This window comes from Pan paniscus, chromosome 7 (assembly GCF_029289425.2).
Source record: "Pan paniscus chromosome 7, NHGRI_mPanPan1-v2.0_pri, whole genome shotgun sequence".
In the NCBI taxonomy this organism is placed as follows: domain Eukaryota; kingdom Metazoa; phylum Chordata; class Mammalia; order Primates; family Hominidae; genus Pan; species Pan paniscus.
The window spans coordinates 15163064-15181967 of NC_073256.2; the positions used below are offsets into that span (position 1 = coordinate 15163064).

The 18904-nt window shown below is 46.7% G+C and overlaps 1 protein-coding gene across 1 annotated transcript in view; it reads right to left on the bottom strand.

Annotated features, from left to right (window-relative positions):
* Window positions 1-6942: 6942 nt before the first annotated feature.
* The window catches only part of TDRP (testis development related protein), a 55488-nt gene continuing 43526 nt past the window's right edge, over window positions 6943-18904 (bottom strand). Inside the window, exons 2-3 of the mRNA XM_034965598.3 lie at window positions 11639-11742; window positions 6943-9889 (exon numbers count right to left, since the gene is read on the bottom strand). Coding sequence (XP_034821489.1) covers window positions 9544-9889; window positions 11639-11742 — 450 coding nt within the window. The 3' untranslated portion in view covers window positions 6943-9543. The remainder of the gene's footprint in view (window positions 9890-11638; window positions 11743-18904) is intronic.

Consider the following 18904-nt stretch of genomic DNA (forward strand, 5'->3'; position numbering starts at 1 on the left):
CCAGGATTTAGACCGAGAAATGGACTTTATGGCGTCAAGGGAGAAACAAGCAAGAGAAGAGCAGAAAATGAACAAAATGAACAGGAGGGGACCACAATGGACAGTGGTTCACAGAAGAGGGCCTGTTTTAGAAGAAAGAAGAAGCCTCTTGGGGGTGGCGCACAGGTGAGAAAAGCCATGGGTCAGGGCACCAAGGAGCCAGCCAGGTGAGCAGGACCCTCGGTGGCACAGGTGCCCCAGGATCTGCAAGAGGATTCTATGAAAGCGCATGCTTAAAGAGGCTGCAGGTGAGCCTGCCCAAGAACACCTCCCACACGAGTTGCCCCACGCTCCCCAGGTTTGGCCCCTCCACTGGCTGTTCGGCAGTTCCAGCCCTGAAGCCCCTCGCCCCTCCTCACAGGGCCTCCCACCATCCGCAACCCTGTCCTCACCCACCAGCTTCCTCAGCAAGCAATTCTTTAAAGTGAATCAATTTTAAAGAGTATTAAGAATGTTATAGCATAGATAGCACTCGCGTTACAAAAATGAGAAATCCAAGAACTGAAGTTCAGAAGGCCCACACCAACCACACCCCCCGACTTTTCTCATGTAAACAGGAGGGCATTTCAGAACCCCACTGGCACATGCTGCAGGGACAGGGCTCCTCCCTTCTGCTTCCAGTGCCTTCTGCTCCCTGGGCCCAGTGCTCAGCCATGGAAGGAGCCAGTGCAGCTGTCACGCGGGCATCTCCTGTGGGCATCTTGTGAGGGGGGCTGTCATGCGGTGGCTGCACAGGAAGCAGCCCTGGTATCTGGGGCTGGGTGGCAGCCGGCACGGGACCCAAACCTGGGCCCTACAAACCCTGGGGACCATGTCCCAGTGGAAGCACCACCCTGGGCCAAGACCCTGAAACACTAGAGAAGCTTTGGGAAGGTGCTTTCATGTAGAATGGAGGGAGACAAAGTGGCTTCCTGGCACTTGGGTGGGAGGTGGCAGGGGCTGCATGCAGAGCTGGGATGCAGGCCTGAAAGCTGCATCTCCTCCACCAAGAGCACCCCAGACCCCGACCTCAGCAGTAGGCAAGGGTTGGGGAGGATGTGCCTTCAAGCTGATCGTGTTTTGAATACTTAATAGAACATGCTGCAGTCAGGCCAGGCTGAGGCCGGGCCCACAAGTGGATCCCGCAGAGCACAGCTCAGATCACCAGAGGCCCAGAGTAGGGAGTTGCCCAGGCTGCACTTGTGTTGCTGGCACAGGCCACGGCCTCCTGAGACGGAACTCAGGCCACCACACACCTTATGAGGGATGCCATCCATCCAGCCAGGGGAGGCGCAGACTTGACAAAGACTCCCCAGAACCACACAGCACCAAACCCCATCAGGGCCCAGCAACTTCAAAACAAGCTCAAGGCCAAACGGCTGTCTGCCTTGGTGCAAAGATCCCAACTTCAGCATCTGACCCCACAACCCACACCAGAGGGGGACCTCCCTAGGGAAATGCCAGAGGTCATGGTGGCAGGTGGCGCCTTCCAGAAGGGAGCCCCAACGCTCTCACAGTGGCTCAGACCTGGTGCAGGCATGCCCCTTTCCTGCCGAGACTCTGGGGACATGGCCTTGGCCTCGAGCCTGTCCGTCCTCAGCAGGCTGTCCCTGGTGGTCTGTGTGAGCTTCCCTGCACCTGTGATACTTTGCCTCATTCCTGGGAAATGCTGCATAAATACCCACAACTGAATGAAGGTTGCCCTTCCTCCGCACCTCAGCCTGCAGTCTCCCATCATCTGGTGTCATTCCACCTGCCACAGAACAAACTCATTCCAGGCGTTCAAGAGCGGGACTCTTGGACCTCACTCAGCATCTATAAAATGGGCACAGCAATGCCGGCATTGCAGGACTGTGCTAAGGCCCCAGAGGGAGGCAAGGGCAAAGCACAGGTGTCTTGACGGGTGTGGCGCAGGTAAGCGTCAACGCCTGCTGGGGCCCAGTAAGGCAAGGCCGCAGGCTGGTGTTGCTGCTCTAAGCCCTGCCACCTGCCCCCTCCCTAAAAAGCAACAGGAGCTCAGATAGATGTCGCCTGAGCCCCTCCCAGCCGACTGCAGCAGCAGAGGCAGCCGAGCCTCCTCCAAAGCCCATAGGAACAGGGAGGCAACGTGGTCAGGCAGCCCTGCCACTTGTCACTGTTTAAAAATTAGGTTATTTGTTAATAATCTAATAACAAGTACATAACCTAAATAAGAAGTACTTAAAGTTTCATTGTGCTCACTTCTAGTTTTATTTCTGAGCTGAGGTTTTTTGGCAGAAAGTTTAGTTGAATCCTCAAACACAGCTGGCTGTATGAGCTGGAGTTTTCCACCTCAGGGAACTGAAATATATTAATTCAATCAAAAATAGTTTACTTCCTCAGGGGAAGTAAACTGATTTTGTTTTGTTTACCTCCCTCCCACCCCAGCCTTTCACTGTGCCAAGTCATTGCCTAAATTTAATAGCTTGACATTCTGGGAGGCCAATGGCTTTCACCTGGGGAGGGAGGGGGGAGGTCAGCAAGGGGTGCATTTTCAGCTCACCGCGCTCAAGTTGAGAAGGAAAGAGATGGACCTGACACCTCCTAAGGCTTTCAACCCAGTGGAGTAGAAAGCCCCAGACACTGCAACATTCCTGCCTGGCAAGAGGTCCCCTCTGTGCCTGAACTGCACTGAACTGACTCCACCCCAGGCTGTGCCCGCTTCACAGTTTGGTAAATGTTGACTTCCCACGATGCCCACATGGAAGCTGCACCTTGAGGAGGAACATGATGCACGCACGCAGCCAGACAGCAGGACACCCGTGTGAGAGGCAGAGGCGCTTCAGAGATGGCACCAGCAGGACCCCAGGCTTCCAGTTGCTGCCTCGCTTCCCCGCGATCCGAGGTGGAGCTGCTGAGACAGCAATGGCATGTCTAGGAAGCACCACAGGTATACACGCACTGTGTTTGTGAATAGTCAGTACTCTTTCCTAGTATTTTTTGACATACTCCAGAAACATTAAAAACAGAGGTAAAATTCACCCCATTAATTCTTTCATTTAAACATAACTATTAAAATTTATCATTTATTACATATCTTACTGTGCTTCTTCACAGCAGCAAGGGGGACACGCTCCAGCTCCAACGGGAACGTGTCCGCATCACCAGATGACCCGTGTTCTTGCGGCAACAAAGCAGCAAAAGGTGGGTTTGCCTCATCAAAGGCCACCAACACCAGTGCGCTAACGTCAGATTGTCTTGTGTTAAAAAATACAGATTGCCAAGAAAAACTGGCTTTTAATAAAATAAATGCAGTTAAATCTCATGTTCTCAGGAGTCAACATAGCAGAGAAGTAAAAGTACAGTGTACTGATGATAGATAGAAGCACCAGGTATTGACAACAAGGAGATAAAATCCACATCCAAGATCTCAGAGACCCTGGCCCCAGAGGGCAGGTGGAACCGGCGATGGAAGTCCACAGCCGGTCCCTCACCTGCCAGCAGCATCATCAACTCTTACCCACCTGCCGATGCCATTTAAAAGTAAAACCTTCTTGGCTGTGGCTACTGGGGTCAGGTGCTCCCGCAACCGAGCCAGAAGCACTGCAGGCATGGAGCAGTATAAACCCTTGCCGTGACCTGGAAGAGGTGATCCCAGTATCATGTCTCATCCTACTGCATCACATCAAATCTGCTCAGCAATTGCTCTTGACAGTACTTTGTCTTTTCCTTTCCTGCAGTACCAGGGAAAAGGGCACAAAAAGCCCAAAAACATGACAAGTGAGTGCATATAATTCAGTCAACCCTCACAGTCCTTAAAACCAAAAAACCCCCATGAAGCCTGTGCGGCTCCCGAGGCCACATGACCGGATCAGTGAGGCTGCCAGTACTCAGCATGCTGCCGTTAGAGGGAGTCCCCCCTGCATGTTAACTCCCAGTAACAACAACGGGTGCTGTGCTGATGACCTCAGAACGTGGCAGGCTCCTGGGCCATCACAGTGACTCACAGCAGTCCTAACAGACAGGCCTGCTGCTTCCTATTGTGCATGAGGAACAAGGTCTCTCAGGCAGAGCTGCAAACACCCACATGGTGGTGAGTCCAGGACAGGGCCTCACATGTGGCATCATCGCCACCTCAGGATGGGCAAAGGGATGCATGGCACACAGGCATGCTGGATACTAAGTGTGACCTTCCAGTTGTCAGGACCTGTACTGGTAATCCCAGTCAACATCACCTTCCATAGCAGTCTCTCTTGGCCCCCCACCACACAAGGGACCCTAGGCGGTGTGCCCCAGGGGGTGGCGTCCCCGCTGTCCCAGGGCTGTCAGCCCAGCAAGGAAGAGACGCCCCACAGAAAGAACATCTTGAACACAGCCATGACAAGAAGGACGATCAGGAAGCTCGGTGTGAGCATCTGGGCTTAAGGGAGGGCGGCTCCACGGAACCGTTCCGCTGACCTCTAAAGACAGGAGACAAAGGGTCATGAACCAAGTGGTGGTGATCAGCCCCTAACCTGGAGACTTCCACAGCCAAAGAAGCTACCAGAGAAACGTGTGGTGCCAGTTGCCTCCCACTCCGGGGCACATCACTCAGCCCAAATTCTCAGTGGGCTTCAGGATGCTGCCTGGGGGTGATGATATGGCTCTGAGCATGGACCCATCCACAGCTGCCCGCCTGCTGCCTCGCTCCCAAGGCCCTGCGTTCCTGCCTAAAGCTCACTGGAAATGTCTCTGTCTACACCACCACCACTTTAAACACCCATAGTTGTCTTCCTGGAGGTGGCAGCTTTTATAGCAACTACACCAGTGAGTCCTAAATTCCTAGCAGGGGCTGATGAGCACCAGCTGTATTCTGCAAAGCCCCTCACCCACCCAAACCCTGTGCCTCCTGCCTTTAGCTCTCTATAATTAAAGTGTTTAAATAAACAAGAGCCTTTGGTTATAGCTATTCAAGACTCATCTAAGATGCAGAAAACCTAATCTAAGATTAGGAAGTGTTCAATATTTCACAGCTTCACCAATATCCTTCAAGCTTCACTATTTTCTCCTCAAAGCTCTCTGAGAATACCCTCACTTTATAAACAGAAAAGAAAGCCTGAAGGTCGGCAGCTGGGACCCCTCTCGGGGCTGGTGCTGCGGACCAAGGCCTCAGTGAAAGGGCCACACTGAGCAGCCGCAGATTACTGCCGGGCGCCGTCTCTACTTGGTTACCAAATAACACAGCTCCAGTGTTTGAAATATTGAGCTGTCTTCTTTCAGTAGAATTTTACACTTTTGAACAACTGACAAAAGCTAGTTCACTTTTCTGTTATTAGCTAAAAGCTTAAGTTTTCATTTCCATATGATTGTTCCTTCACAATAGGAATCTCAAAGGTTCTCAGGTAACAGAGTAGTGCTTTTTCTTAAATAGGTGCAGTCAACTGGCTGGACTTGCAGCTTCCCTAACAGCAGACCAGTCCTGAGCCCAGCAGCCAGTGAGAGGTGGCGGTGGCCTGCCCCATCCCCCTCAGGGCTGCTAGCAACAACCAGATGCCAACGCACAAGGCCCCCAATGGCAGGGTGAGGGCTGATGGCCACTGCCAACCACTGACAGAGCCACCACAGCAGCTCTATTAGGTCTGAAGAACTAGAAAACAATAAATCACTTAAATCTGAGGCTGAACTGAGCATAATTTCATCTGATTCAGCCCTCAGTTTGATGTCTCATATCCACAATTAGAAACAATTTTGGGATTACAGAACTGCAGGCCAAGAGGGGAATCACTTGTTGCTGCAGTCTGAATCCCCAGATGTTGATTCTGGCTGGTGCTGGGTCAGAGAGTTCACGTGGCAAGTCGCAGCCCGAGGCAGACACACTTTTACCAAGCAACACAGCACCTGGATGACGAGGGCTACTCTGTTTCCACTGGGGCTGAGGTCTGCTCAGTGCATTTCTACCTCATCAGCTGGGCTATAACTGTTTTTCTACTAGAAGGAAAAAAATAAGCAGCAAGCTCTCTCAGTCATTCAGCGCTGTTTAAACAACCTTTGGACGACTATGAGCAATTTTTTTTTTTTTTTTTTTTTTACAGGGCGTCACTCTGTCACCCAGAGTAGAGTGCTCTCTGCAGTTAAGCATTTTTTTGGGGGCGGGGGAGGGGAAATGATCAAGTTAATGTTGAGCACTGGAAAAAATCATCTTAGCCAGCTGATCTCTTCAGAGCTGACTCAAGAGTGCCCTGCTGGCTGGTCTTTTGGTTGATCAAGCAAATATCAACTGAAGACTGACTAAAAAAACCTAAAGCAAATTAATGGCTAAAACTAAACTGGTGGAGTGACAGAGGGCAGAATGTTTCCCTCACCTGTGAGACAGCCAGAGGATGACCGGAATTACATGGCAGGTGTGGGTGAGAGGCTCAGGCTCTGAGGGCACCAGGCAAGACCGGGGGCAGGGGGGAAGGGGGGGAAAAGTGGGCACCAGTAACATCCATGCTCCCCAGCAAGGGTGGAGTAGGCGACACTGCAGTCCACACTCACCCATGAGGTCAGCGAGAAAGGCCAGGGAATCCAGCTGCCCAGGACGCAGGCCTGAGAAGAGGGATCCCACATGGCCCTGGGCTCCCGGCAAAGCATCTGCACCCCAAAAACACAGCCTCAAAGGCACTGCAGGCTCCAGGGTCCTGTTCCCAAGGGAGTGAACAGCACTCTCTAGAACAGGCCACTGCTTTCTAAAAGAACTTGTTTCTAAGAGATGGTCATCTTTTTTAAAGATACATAAAAATGAATTGTTGCTACTATGTTCATGTTTCTCCACTTGAAAATGAAGAAGTAAAAGCTTAAAGACAGAACTCATGAAATAAAGAACCAAAAACAGCAGCCGGGGTGCCCCGCCACACTGCTGCCCTCCAGAGTGGGGGGCCCTGCACCAAGGACTCAGTCACACACAGGCCATTCAAATACGCAAAAGACACATCTTGAAAACCAAGGTTGAAGTTGTTCATTTATTTGTGAAAAGTCTACATGTGTTGACCGCATTCTAAAATGAGGCTAAATAGGAAAGGTGCCATTAGCTCTGAGTGATTAAAGCCATCGTAAGCAGATGCCAATAATCATGCAAACCAATAAGGAAAGAGCTTAAAAACAGTATTTTTATTTTTAAAAAACCTCAACATTAAGGAGGAACCCTTCTCTGAAGCACATCACTTTCCTATTAAAAAATAAAAAAAGTACAGTAGAAGGAGCACAGGACAACTCTCTTCACACAAGGAAGCTGTGTGTTTACACAATTCAAACACCCAGAATCAAAACCACATTCTCCCATTAACTTGTGAAGATAATAAATTTGCTTTGATAAGTTCTTTCAAGAAAAGATAATTTTTCTCCCAAAGCACACCAATAAATATTTATATTAAAAACCACAGTTAATTTAATCAGGCACAGAAGAAAAAATCATTTTTACATTAGTCTTTGTAGATAAGAAAAATTTGATTTACAGTGCATATTCCAATCCCAATCTGGGTTTGTCCTCAAATTTTGAGAAATAGCATAAAGAACTATTTTGCCAACTGTGCGTCACAATTCTATGATTGACGTGAGTTGCAGGCACTTAGCGTTCCAACAGAGGCACGGCAACCGCAGCCATCACAGCCACAGAGCTCCCCACAACATGGGAAGCGTCCCCATCTCCCCACACACATGTGATTTCCAGAGTTTCAAACACAGTGTTTACATTCCTGTGCAGCAAGACCATGTTAGCCAAAAACAAACCTACACTGACTTCCGCTGGAAAGTATTTGCAGAAGTCATGAAATGGTGTATGTTTTTACTATCCCAGCAAGCACTTCTCTAGGGAAAAGGACAGTTACGACTATTTACCTGAGGAAACTTAGAATTTGTCAACTTAGCTGTTATACTAAAAATTATGAACTTGTCTCTGTATTATGGAACAAAGAAAACCTCCACAACTTCACCATTTCAAGGTTCTAATACAAACTGGAATTTTTGTTTGAACACCACTTGAAGCATGTCCCCCTTTCAAGACTTGGTAAGTAAACTTCTTGTTCTATTAAAAAAAAAAAAGTAGATGATTGACAGAAGGCTAGATGGATGTAGACTGAGAGAAGACAGACATAGAGGACAGGTGAATAGATACGGATGATTGATAGGTATAAGTGATTGACACAGATTATAGATTTAGCTAGATGGATGCAAAAGTAATTGCTGTTTTTTCCATAATAGATGACAGATCAAGTAAACCTGTTCTATTAAAAAACATGCAGACACTGATAACACTGCCGTGTGTTCTGCCATCAGGCACACTCAGTTATTCCACAGGAACAAACGGAAGGAACATCCACACGCATGAAACAGCACAGGAGTGCATGCCGAGCAACTCAGGAAAGGGTTTTTGTCTTGTTTTTATGTGAGGGGAATGCACAGTGTAACTGGAGGTTTTATTTTACTTTTAAACAAAAAAGAAAAATATACCTTTTCTTTCAAACCACTTTTATCTAAGAGATATCTGCAGGACTTGCTGATAAGAGCCAACCTTCCAGGGACACATAACTGGCACCTGATACTGTGCAGGATCACATTGTCAAGGACAGTAAGCAGACAGAAAAAGAACGCGTGAGATGCTCTCAAACTGCTCGTCGGTTATTCTTGTGGAAAAAACACAGCTTCTTACAGATCTAACACCAATCACAATAGGCATCTCGCTTTGCAAGAACAAACATATGAGCCTAATAAAAAAGAGGCACTTCAGTATTTTATGCACAGTCTTAACTCTCTATAATGAGCAAGACAATGTTTCCTAAATGAAATTATCGAGTGACTAAAATTTATCCATACTTCTTTAATCTGTAAACAAAAAGAGCAAATGTTTTAAGAAAATAAAGGGACCGATTTAGAAGTTCAAAAGAGGTAAAAATAAAACTCCAAAAAAGAACCACTGTTACTATCCAGTGGACACACAAGAGGCTATTCCTCCCTCAGCAAAAGATGAACATGCATTTTAAGATACTGACATTTTACTCCCAAATATAACCTTTGCTTTTCCAGTATTTGTTTACATATTTGTTTAATAAGAACAAAGTTTAATTTGTCAAGTTAAACAAAATTTAACATAACTTTGGAAGATTCATCTTACCTCCTGACTAATTTTCTAGCAAAAGAAAAGAACTGCATGACAGCTGCATTTATATGTGCTACATACAAGAAAAAGGTACGGAAGTTCTGAAACAGAACTACAACAGAGAGCAGCATGAAAATCATTTTGTGAGAAACTGCAAATCATTACTGCTGTATTATGGGAGAGCATCATAAATTCACATCTCCAGTTTCTGCAAAACATGGACTGATAGGTGAATATTTCTGCAATAAGGCAATCAAATGTACAATCCCTGCACGTGTTCACCAAGGAGTCACAGTGTGTGTGAGAGTTCATTAAATAAAGAAACAGAGGTCCAAATATGAAATATAGGCAAAAAGTAGACTCTCTATTCTTTCTAACGCGGAAAAGACTCAACAACTACATGGTATACTAATAAAAGGCCACCATGTCGGGGCACACTTGCCACGCAGCCCCCCTCACTCCGCCTCCTCCGGGCTGTCTGTCAGGTGGCCTTTACTCTGCCGTCGGATGCTCACCAGCCTCCCTGCCGAGCGCAGGCTCCACCTGGAGCTGTTTGCAGAGCTGGCCAGGCTGGTGTACTTGGTCGAGCCCTTGGCGTCATCCTCCCAGCCTGACCAGGATGGGTGGCCACCCACGGTGTCCTCAGGGTCAGCCGATATGTCTTCAAGAGCAAGCTTTGGAGGCTCCCAACCTTCAATTTCATCTGGTTTTTTAGACTGTATATTCTGTTTTAAAACCAAATTGTCCCAAAATCCAGATTTCTTCTCTGCCTTCAACTCTTCTTTTAATCGTAAGTTAGTTCTATAGGAGATGAAAGAGTTAGGTGTTGGTGACCCAGGTCTTAGGGCCTCAAGCTGTATCCATTTTACAAACATAAAATTCTTTAAAATTTTAAAAAATTGTTTAGAAAACTAACACAAGTCTATATGAAAAGTTTCAAATATTAAAATTAAGGAAAAATTAGTCACTATATGTTGTTAATGAAGTGTGTAAAAGCCACATTTTAGGACACCACTTGGCAATACATAAGCAAAGAACTAGTTCTGACAAGAAAGAAGTATTAATTATCACACAAGAGAGAACCTCAAGGCAATAGGAAGGTGGTACTCAAGATTTTGAGCAAATCAGATCTATGAGAATCCAGGGTCTAGATTAAGAAACAAGGGAAATCTATTCAATTTATCAAATAGGTTTTCAATTGGATTAATATAGCAAGGTAAGGTCAAGCATTTAGTAGGTAATTTACTCAACAAAAATAAGAATTCAGAACACCATCTACTATAAAAAGGAAATGGTAGCAAGCGACAGCTACTGAAGAAAGATCCCAAACTACTCTTCACCCTGACTGTCCGCGAGCATCACCTGGGAACATTTTTAAGAACACCAGTGCCCAGGCCCTCTCCTTCCAGATGCTGATGTATTAGCAGGTCGCCTGACAACCAGGGAACCAGTTTACCCATCCTCTACAGATGAAGAATGAAGGTGAAGTCACAGCTCCGCCAGAGCACGAAGGGCCATGTGTCTGTCCTCAGTGCACAGAAGTGCAGAGAAGCAGACCGGGGGCCCACAGTCCTCAAACAAAAGCCAACTCTGTACTTGTAGACTCACCAGGACTCATCTTCTAATCAAACAGCTTCCATAACACGGAGCAAATATGCCATTGGTAATATCGTTGGGTAGTCACTGAACTTACATTTTCAACTTTACACTTTTTAAAAATTCTGAAACACTGATAATGAAGTAGCAAGGTCAGTTTAAATTTATTCAATTCTCTAAAATCTTTTACAGTTTACCAGTCAATCCTTTGTATTTTTAACAGTGGTTTTTTTGGTGGTGGTTGTTTTTATTTTGTTTTGGTTTGGTTTTTTTCTGAAACTACTAAAAATCTTAAGTGAGGCTACAGGCTGCTTTAAGGCTAATAAGTTCAATTTATAATTCTAAGTTATTTTCCACTTTTCCATAACCTTTCAAAATGCCAACAGAGACCCTCATGACCTTTTATCCAAAGTACAGTTTCTTTTTTTTTCATCGAACAACACAACTCATTTCTGTTTTTGTTTTGTTTTGTTTTGTTTTTGAGACAGAGTCTTGATCTGTCGCCTCCGTCTCCCACAGGTTCAAGCAATTCTCCTGCCTCAGCCTCCTGAGTAGCTGGGATTATAGGCACATGCCACCATGTCCAGCTAATTTCTGATTTTTAGTATAGACGGGGTTTCACCATGTTGGCCAGGCTGGTCTTGAACTCCTGACCTTGTGATCTGCCTGCCTTGGCCTCCCAAAGTGCTGGGATTACAGGCATGAGCCACCATGCCCAGCCCATTTCTGTTTATTCACAAGGGATGGATGTTAACTCCGAAGCACACATCATGAAGTCCATGACCGTCTGCCACTCAACAGGGACAGACGGAGAGGGGAGGGAAACATGGACTCGCCGCGCTCCACAATGCCTCCAGTTACACTGCATTTATGCCATCAAATCTTCATTTCCACCTCCTCAGTGACTTCCTCCCTCTCCTGAAATGATCATTTTCTTACACAGTTGTGACTTACCCTTTGGACTTGGGAGATTTACATCTTTCCAGGAGATGCTGCTCATCATCTTTGTTAAACAGTGAAGTCACTTCTTTCCAACCTCGGAAACTTGCTCCCTGAACCTAATAAAAGGTTAAGAAAAATGTCAAATCTGATGTCATGAATCAACAGAATTCCGCTTTCTACTCCAATAACCATGGAGTTGAAATTTAGAAAAAAGAATTGGCAGAACTTACATCTTAGCTTTCCATACCTGTGCGCAGTTTACTCCCATTAGCTACTAGTCATCTCAGCTGTTTTGGTATTGTGGTCATAACAGCTTAACAGCTTATCAGTGATGCTGAGTAATCTGAATTTAGTATTAGACAAGTCAATATTTTGCCTAAAAAAGCTTATGAAAGTGATGCTTAAAATCAGACGAAGCTTCCCTCACAAATAAGAATTAGGTCTCCTTAAAACTTGGGAGATTGGGCTGGGCATGGTGGCACATACCTGAAATCCCAGCACTTTAGGAGGCCAAGGCAGGAGGATTACTTGAGCCCAGGAGTTCAAGACCAGCCTGGGGAACAAAGTGAGACCCCGTTGCTACAAAAAATACAAAAACTTAGCCAGGTATGATGGTGCAAACCTGTAGTTTCAGATACTCAGGAAGCTGAGGTGGGAGGATCACTTGAGCCCCAGGAGGTCAAGGCTGCAGAGAACTGTGATCTCACCACTGCACTCCAGGCTGGGCAACAGAGCAAGACCCCATCTCAAAAAACAAACAACAGCAACAACAACAAAACACATAGGAGACTGACCTTTGAGAAGGTTGTTACAAGAGGTCCCCTAGAAGGGGGTCTTCTCCAAGGTCCCCTGGAACAACTGTGCCACTACCTTTAACCGTCAGCATCTCCATGGAGACAGTGACCGTTGCCCTAACTTCTACAAGTGTAGATTTCTGAGAAGAAATAATTTTGTTGACTGTAAACAAATGATTTTGTACAATTTTTTCATTTCTGAAATCAAGATATAATTAATAGCATCTTGGATACAATGAAATCCATTACTAAGAAGAATGGAGAAAACCATCTGAAAATCTGGCGCGTGTCGAGGGCCCTTCATATTCACTGACTAACATTTCCCAGGGTTCATCATCACATTGCTAGGGCTGGGAAGGGTCTCTCACGGGGTAGAGCCAGCTTTAGAATACTTTGCGTTGTTAAAAATATAATACAAAAATAAAGCGATCCTGAAAGCTGAACTGAGGCTGCAGCATGACACTGATCCGAGACAAGGATAATGAATACAATTCAACCAACCCTCTGAGGTAACCCAGTGATTGCCAGGTGCAATGTCTGGGGGTCTCCAGGGTGTAACACAGCCTCAGGAAGGGGCAAAGGGCAGAGATGACCCTGAAAACTAACCAGGGACTAAGGGGTCCCACTTTTACTTCCCATAGGCCAGACTCTCAACTCCCTGTCTGGGCAGAGGTCTGCATCTGTAGACGGGGGACAGGCCCTCCAACAGTTGTGACTGGAGAGGCGTTTATGAATTAGATACTGGGATAGGAGCATGATGGCAGCACCCACGCCAAAGAAACCATCACAACAAAAACCCTGGGCATCAGGTATCAGCTTTCCACATCACACACTGCACAAAAACCTACCAAAGAAACCATCACGGCAAAAAACACTGAGCATCAGGTATCAGCTTTCCACACCACACACTGCACAAAAACCGATCACACAACCCATATCATGCTGACAGCTTTGGCACACTTGTATGCACATCAGGTAAAGGATTACGTCTGATGCTCAGGGCCCATGGCATGACAGAGCATGTGGCAGGATCCTATCAACAAGTCTCAATTAAGAACATAATTCTAGAGGCTAACCCATCTGGACTCTGGAGGAAGGACCATGTGCAGTCACTATGTGCCCAGCACTGTGCAATGCAATCTCCACCTACCACGTCCCTCACTCTGAGCAATGCCCCATGGGACAGACACAGTGAAGCTTCGTGACCTTGGGGAACTTAGCTCACACAAATGGCCAGGAAGCAAAGCCAAGGCTTGAGCTAATGTCTCACTGCCAAGTTGTTATGTTCCCCATTCCCAGGCCTGCTGTGTCCCAACACCACAAGCCTGTGCCTCACCCCTCCATGGACTGCCCACCCCTTCCTTTAAGCTGTCGTCACCACCTTCAGATGCTATTTGCTCCACACACCACCTGCATGTCCTAAAGGTGTGATACGGTGTGGCTCTGTGTCCCCACACAAGTCTCAAGTCAAACCATAATCCCCATGTGTCAGGGGAGGGACCTGGTGGGAGAGGACTGGATCATGGGGGCAGATTTTCCTCTTGGTGTTCTCATGAGATCTGATCATTTAAAAGTGTGTGGCACCTGTCCTTTCTCTCTCTCTATCCTGCTGCCATGTAAGACATGCCTAGCTTTGCTGCCACATAAGATGTGCCTAGCTTCCATTTCTGCCATGACTGTAAGTTTCCTAGGCCTCCCCAGCCATACAGAACTGTAAGTCAACCTCTTTTCTTTATAAATTATGCAGTCTCAGGTAGTTCTTTATAGCAGTGTGAAAACAGACTAACACAGAGAATTGGTACGAGAGGAGTGCGGTACTGCTATAAAGATACCTGAAAATGTGGAAGTGTCTTTGGAACTGGGTAATGGGGCAGAGGCTGCAATAGTCTGGAGGGTCCAGAAGAAGACTGGAAGATGTGGGAATGTTTGGAACTTCCTAGAGACTTGTTGAATGGTTCTGACCAAAATGCTGACAGTGATACAGACAATGAAGTCCAGGATGAGGTAGTCTCAAATGGAGATGAGGAACTTATTGGAAACTGGAGTAAAGGTCCCTCTTGCTTTGCCTTAGCAAAGAGACTGGTGGCATTTTGCCCCTGCCCAAGAGATATGTGGAACCTTGAACTAGAGGGAGATGATTTAGGATATCTGGCAGAAGAAATTTCTAAGCAGCAAAGGGTTCAACATGTGGCCTGGGTGCTCCTAACAGCATACAGTCATATGTGTTCACAAAGAGATGGTCTGAAATTGGAACTTATGTTTAAAAGACAAGCAGAGCATACAAGTTTGGAAAATTTGCAGCCTGACCCTGCAAATGGTAGAAAAGAAAACCCTTTCTGGGAAGAAATTCAAGCTGCCAGCTGCAAAAATTTGTGTAAGTAAAGAAGAGCCAATGTTAATTGTCAAGACAATGGGGAAAATGTCTCCAGGGCATTTCAGAGACCTTCATGGCAGCCCCTCCCATCACAGGTCCAGAGGCCTAGGAGGGGAAAATGGTTTTCTGGGCCAGGCCCAGGGTCCTGCTTCACTGTGCACCTCTGGACATGGTGTCCTGTGTCCCAGCCGCTCCACCTCCCACAGTGGCTAAATGGGGCCAAGGTATAGCTCCAGCCATGACTTCAGAGGGTGCAAAGCCCAAGCCTTGGTGGTTTCTACATGGTATTGGGCCTGAAGGTACACAGAAAGCAGGAGTTGGGGAGCCTCTGCCTCGATTTCAGAGGAGGTATGGAAATGGCGGGGCATCCAAGCAGAAATCTGCTGCAAGGGTAGAGCCCTCAAGAAGAACCTCCACTAGGGCAGCATGCAAGGGAAATGTGGGGTTGCAACCCCCACACCAAGTCCCCACTGGAGTACTGCCTAGTAGAGCTGTGAGAAGAGGGCCACTGTCTTCTCAGAATGGTAGATCCACCAACAACTTGAACCATGCACCTGAAAAAGCCGCAGGCACTCAATGCCAGCCCATGAAAGAAATCAAATGGGGCTGTACCCTGCAGAGCCACAGGGTCTGTGGAGATGCCCAATGCGTTGGAAGCCCACCCCTTGCATCAGCATGCCCTGGATATGAGACATGGCATGTAAAGGGATTATTTTGGAACTTTAGGATTTAATGACTGCCCTGCTGGGTTTCAGACTGTAGCCCCTTGGTTTTGGCCAATTTTTCCCTTTTGTTGTGGGTGCATTTACCCAACGCCTGCACCTCCATTGTGTCTTTAAAGTAACTAACTTGTTTTTGATGTTACAGGCTTATAAGCAGAAGGGACTTACCTTGTCTTAGATGAGACTACTTACCTTGTCTCAGATGAGACTTTGGATTTGACTTTTGAGTTAATGCTGGAATGAGTTAAGATTTTGGGGGATTGGTGGGAAGGCATGACTGGTTTTGAAATGTAAGAAGGACATTACATTTGGGAGGGGCCAGGAGCAGAATGATGTGGTTTCTCTCTGTGTCCCCACCCAAATTTTGTGTCAAACTATAATCCCCACATGTCAGGGAAGGGACCTGGTGGGACGTGACTGGATCATGGAAGCAGATTTCCCCCTTGCTGTTCTTGTGATAGTGAGTTCTCACAAGATCTGATCATTTAAAAGTGTGTGGCACCTCCCTGTTCTCTCTCTCTCTCTCTCCTGCCACCATGTAATAAGATGTGCCTTGTTTTCCTTTCACCTCCTTACATAAGTTTCCTGAGGCCTCCCCAGCCACATGGAACTGTGAGTCAATTAAACCTCTTTTCTTTATAAATTACCCAGTCTCAGGTAGTTCTTTACAGCAGTGTGTAAATGGACTAATACAAGGTGATTCCCCTAAGATTCCATTTCTGATATCATAAGGAAAATCAACAGGAAATGAGAATTACTGAAATATAAATTATTACCTAGTGTTTCCATTGAAATTATTAGGAATAAGATGCCAGAAAAATAGTCTCTAGTTTATGAACTTCAAACAACGTTTTTGTTTTGTTTTGTTTTGTTTTTGGAGGCAGGGTCTCTCTGTTACCCAGGCTGGTGGCCTGGCCTTCTTCCTTACAAGAATGCCTTAATCTCCCATTTCTGCATGCAATTTTCCAGGAATTCCACCCTTTGAACACCACGCTGGGCTGGCAGTAGAACCCACATTTCCAGTTGTGTGGTCTCCACTAACCACACCAGTGTCCCTGTAGCACCTGGGTGGCTGCTGCACATCCCATCAGATGACCCTGGAGCTGGGACTCCATCCCACCACCAGCTTCCTGAGCCCCTGCTCTAACATGCGCCTCCATGGAGAACAAGTAAGGGAATCCCTCTCTACTGCCAGGTGAGCAATTAGAAGAGGTTGGAGTCCTAGAAGGTGCACAAACAGACATGATCGAAGTGTGAGCGTGAGGAGTGCTGTGAGGCCACTCCTCCACTCATCCACTATGCGGGCAGAAAGAATCCATCAAAACCAGATACCTCGGTCTTCACCTGAAGTCTCCCACATTTCCCTCTGAGCATCCCCCGGGAAGGACAGGAGGGAAAGTCCTCACCTGAGCACTCTGCTCCTGTAGCCAGCAAGGCTGGCCCTTGAGGTGGAGTTCCTGAAGGGCCCAGGAAGGACATGGACATTGTCCTGAGGTGGACAAAATCTTAGGTGGCGACAGCCTAAGTGCTGCTCATGGTATGGGGCATGAAGAAAGTTCTCCTCTTCCGCGGGAAAAGCCCTGTAGAGTGTTCTATGGAAAGGCAGAAAAAACCTAAACACCTCTTGAGGACCAAGAAGAATGATGGTAAAACATTCTTAAAACTAGGATTCAATTCAGAGAGAAAGTGACATCCAAAACAATGAAGACAGATGAGATGTGCCGTAAAACGCTGGTAATGACCAAGAAGTTAGGCCACAGTAATGAGAAAGTAAGTTCCTGCACAAAACAACGAAAAATTATTTTTCCTGTTTTAGCTATACCTTAGTTGTAAAAAAGTGCTTCATGTTTCATGAAGAAAATCTATGCAATATTGTAAAGAAAATTAATATCCATAATTTACCAAAATTATTCCTGTTAGGTTCAACGGCAGTGTCTTATCAAAAATGTGCAGAGAGGCCAGGACCTCTGGCTGGCATTGAATAAAAAGGGAGCCATAAACCTCATCCGCAGGCCCCACCAGTGCGCACGTCCCGATCCTGTCCATGAGCACAGAGCTTGGGTGTGGCAACCCTGAAGGCCTTGTTTAGAAGAATTGAACCTGCCAATCTTCACCTCCTGTAATCAGAAAAGAGATCCTCATCTAACCAAGTGACACTCTCAGAAGTGCCATCCTTCATACTTAATCTCACAATTTGTAATCTTGAAATCTTAAACAAAATGTCCAAGATACAGTGTCATTTGCGTTTTCTCCTATTTTTCACTAAATGTAAAATTCAAGCATTAAGTTCTGAATTATCCCAATAAAGCAGATGGAAATTTCTCCTTTTGCCACAGGAAGGGCAGGTGTATCGGACTCCGGCCCTGGGAGAAAGCCTCCAGGCTGCTCCCTGCAACTCTGGGTCCTGACAACCAGGGCAGGAAATAGCACAGCAAGGCTGAACAGTGACACCTAAGACCAACCCAGTAATGTGGGCAAGACCAGGAAGTGTTACACCACAGTACCTGTGAAGGACAGAATCCAGCAAGAGGGTTAACAAGAACATGAGCAGGCTGGGCACAGTGTCTCACACCTGTAATCCCAGCACTTTGGGAGGCCAAGGTGGGCGGATCACAAGGTTAGGAGATCGAGACCATCCTGGCTAACACGGTGAAACCCCGTCTCTACTAAAAATACAAAAATTAGCCGGGCGTGATGGCGGGCGCCTGTAGTCCCACCTACTCTGGAGGCTGAGGCAGGAGAATGGCATGAACCCGGGGAGGTGGAGCTTGCAGTGAGCCGAGATCGCGCCACTGCACTCCAGCCTGGGCGACAGAATGAGACTCCATCTCAAAAAAACAAACAAACAAACAAACAAAAACATGAGCGTAACGCTCGGGTCAGCTCACTGCATGCCACATAACCTGCACCTACCAGTTCAGTCCAGAGTCCATGTAATTTTAGTATTTTATTATAAAACAAATTTCCTGGTATACTTCTTTTGTTTTGTCGTTTTGAGATGGAGTCTTTCTCTGTTGCCCAGGCTGGAGTGCAGTGGCGTGATCTTGGCTCACTGCAACATCCACCTCCCAGGTTCAAGCAATTCTCCTGCCTCAGCCTCCTGAGTAGCTGGAATTACAGGCGATGGCCACCACACCCAGCTAATTTTTGTATTTTTAGTAAAGATGGGGTTTCGCTATGTTGGCCCGGATGGTCTCAAACTCCTGCCCTCAAGCGATCCAACCGCCTCAGCCTCCCAAAGTGCTGGGATTACAGGCGTGAGACACCGCACCCGGACCTTTCCTGCTATACGTTTTAAAGGTATTTAAAGTCATAGGTCAGGAAAAATTAGAAACCTTTCTTAAGCCAGGTATCCCAATTTCTCATCAGGAACACTGCATCACAGCGG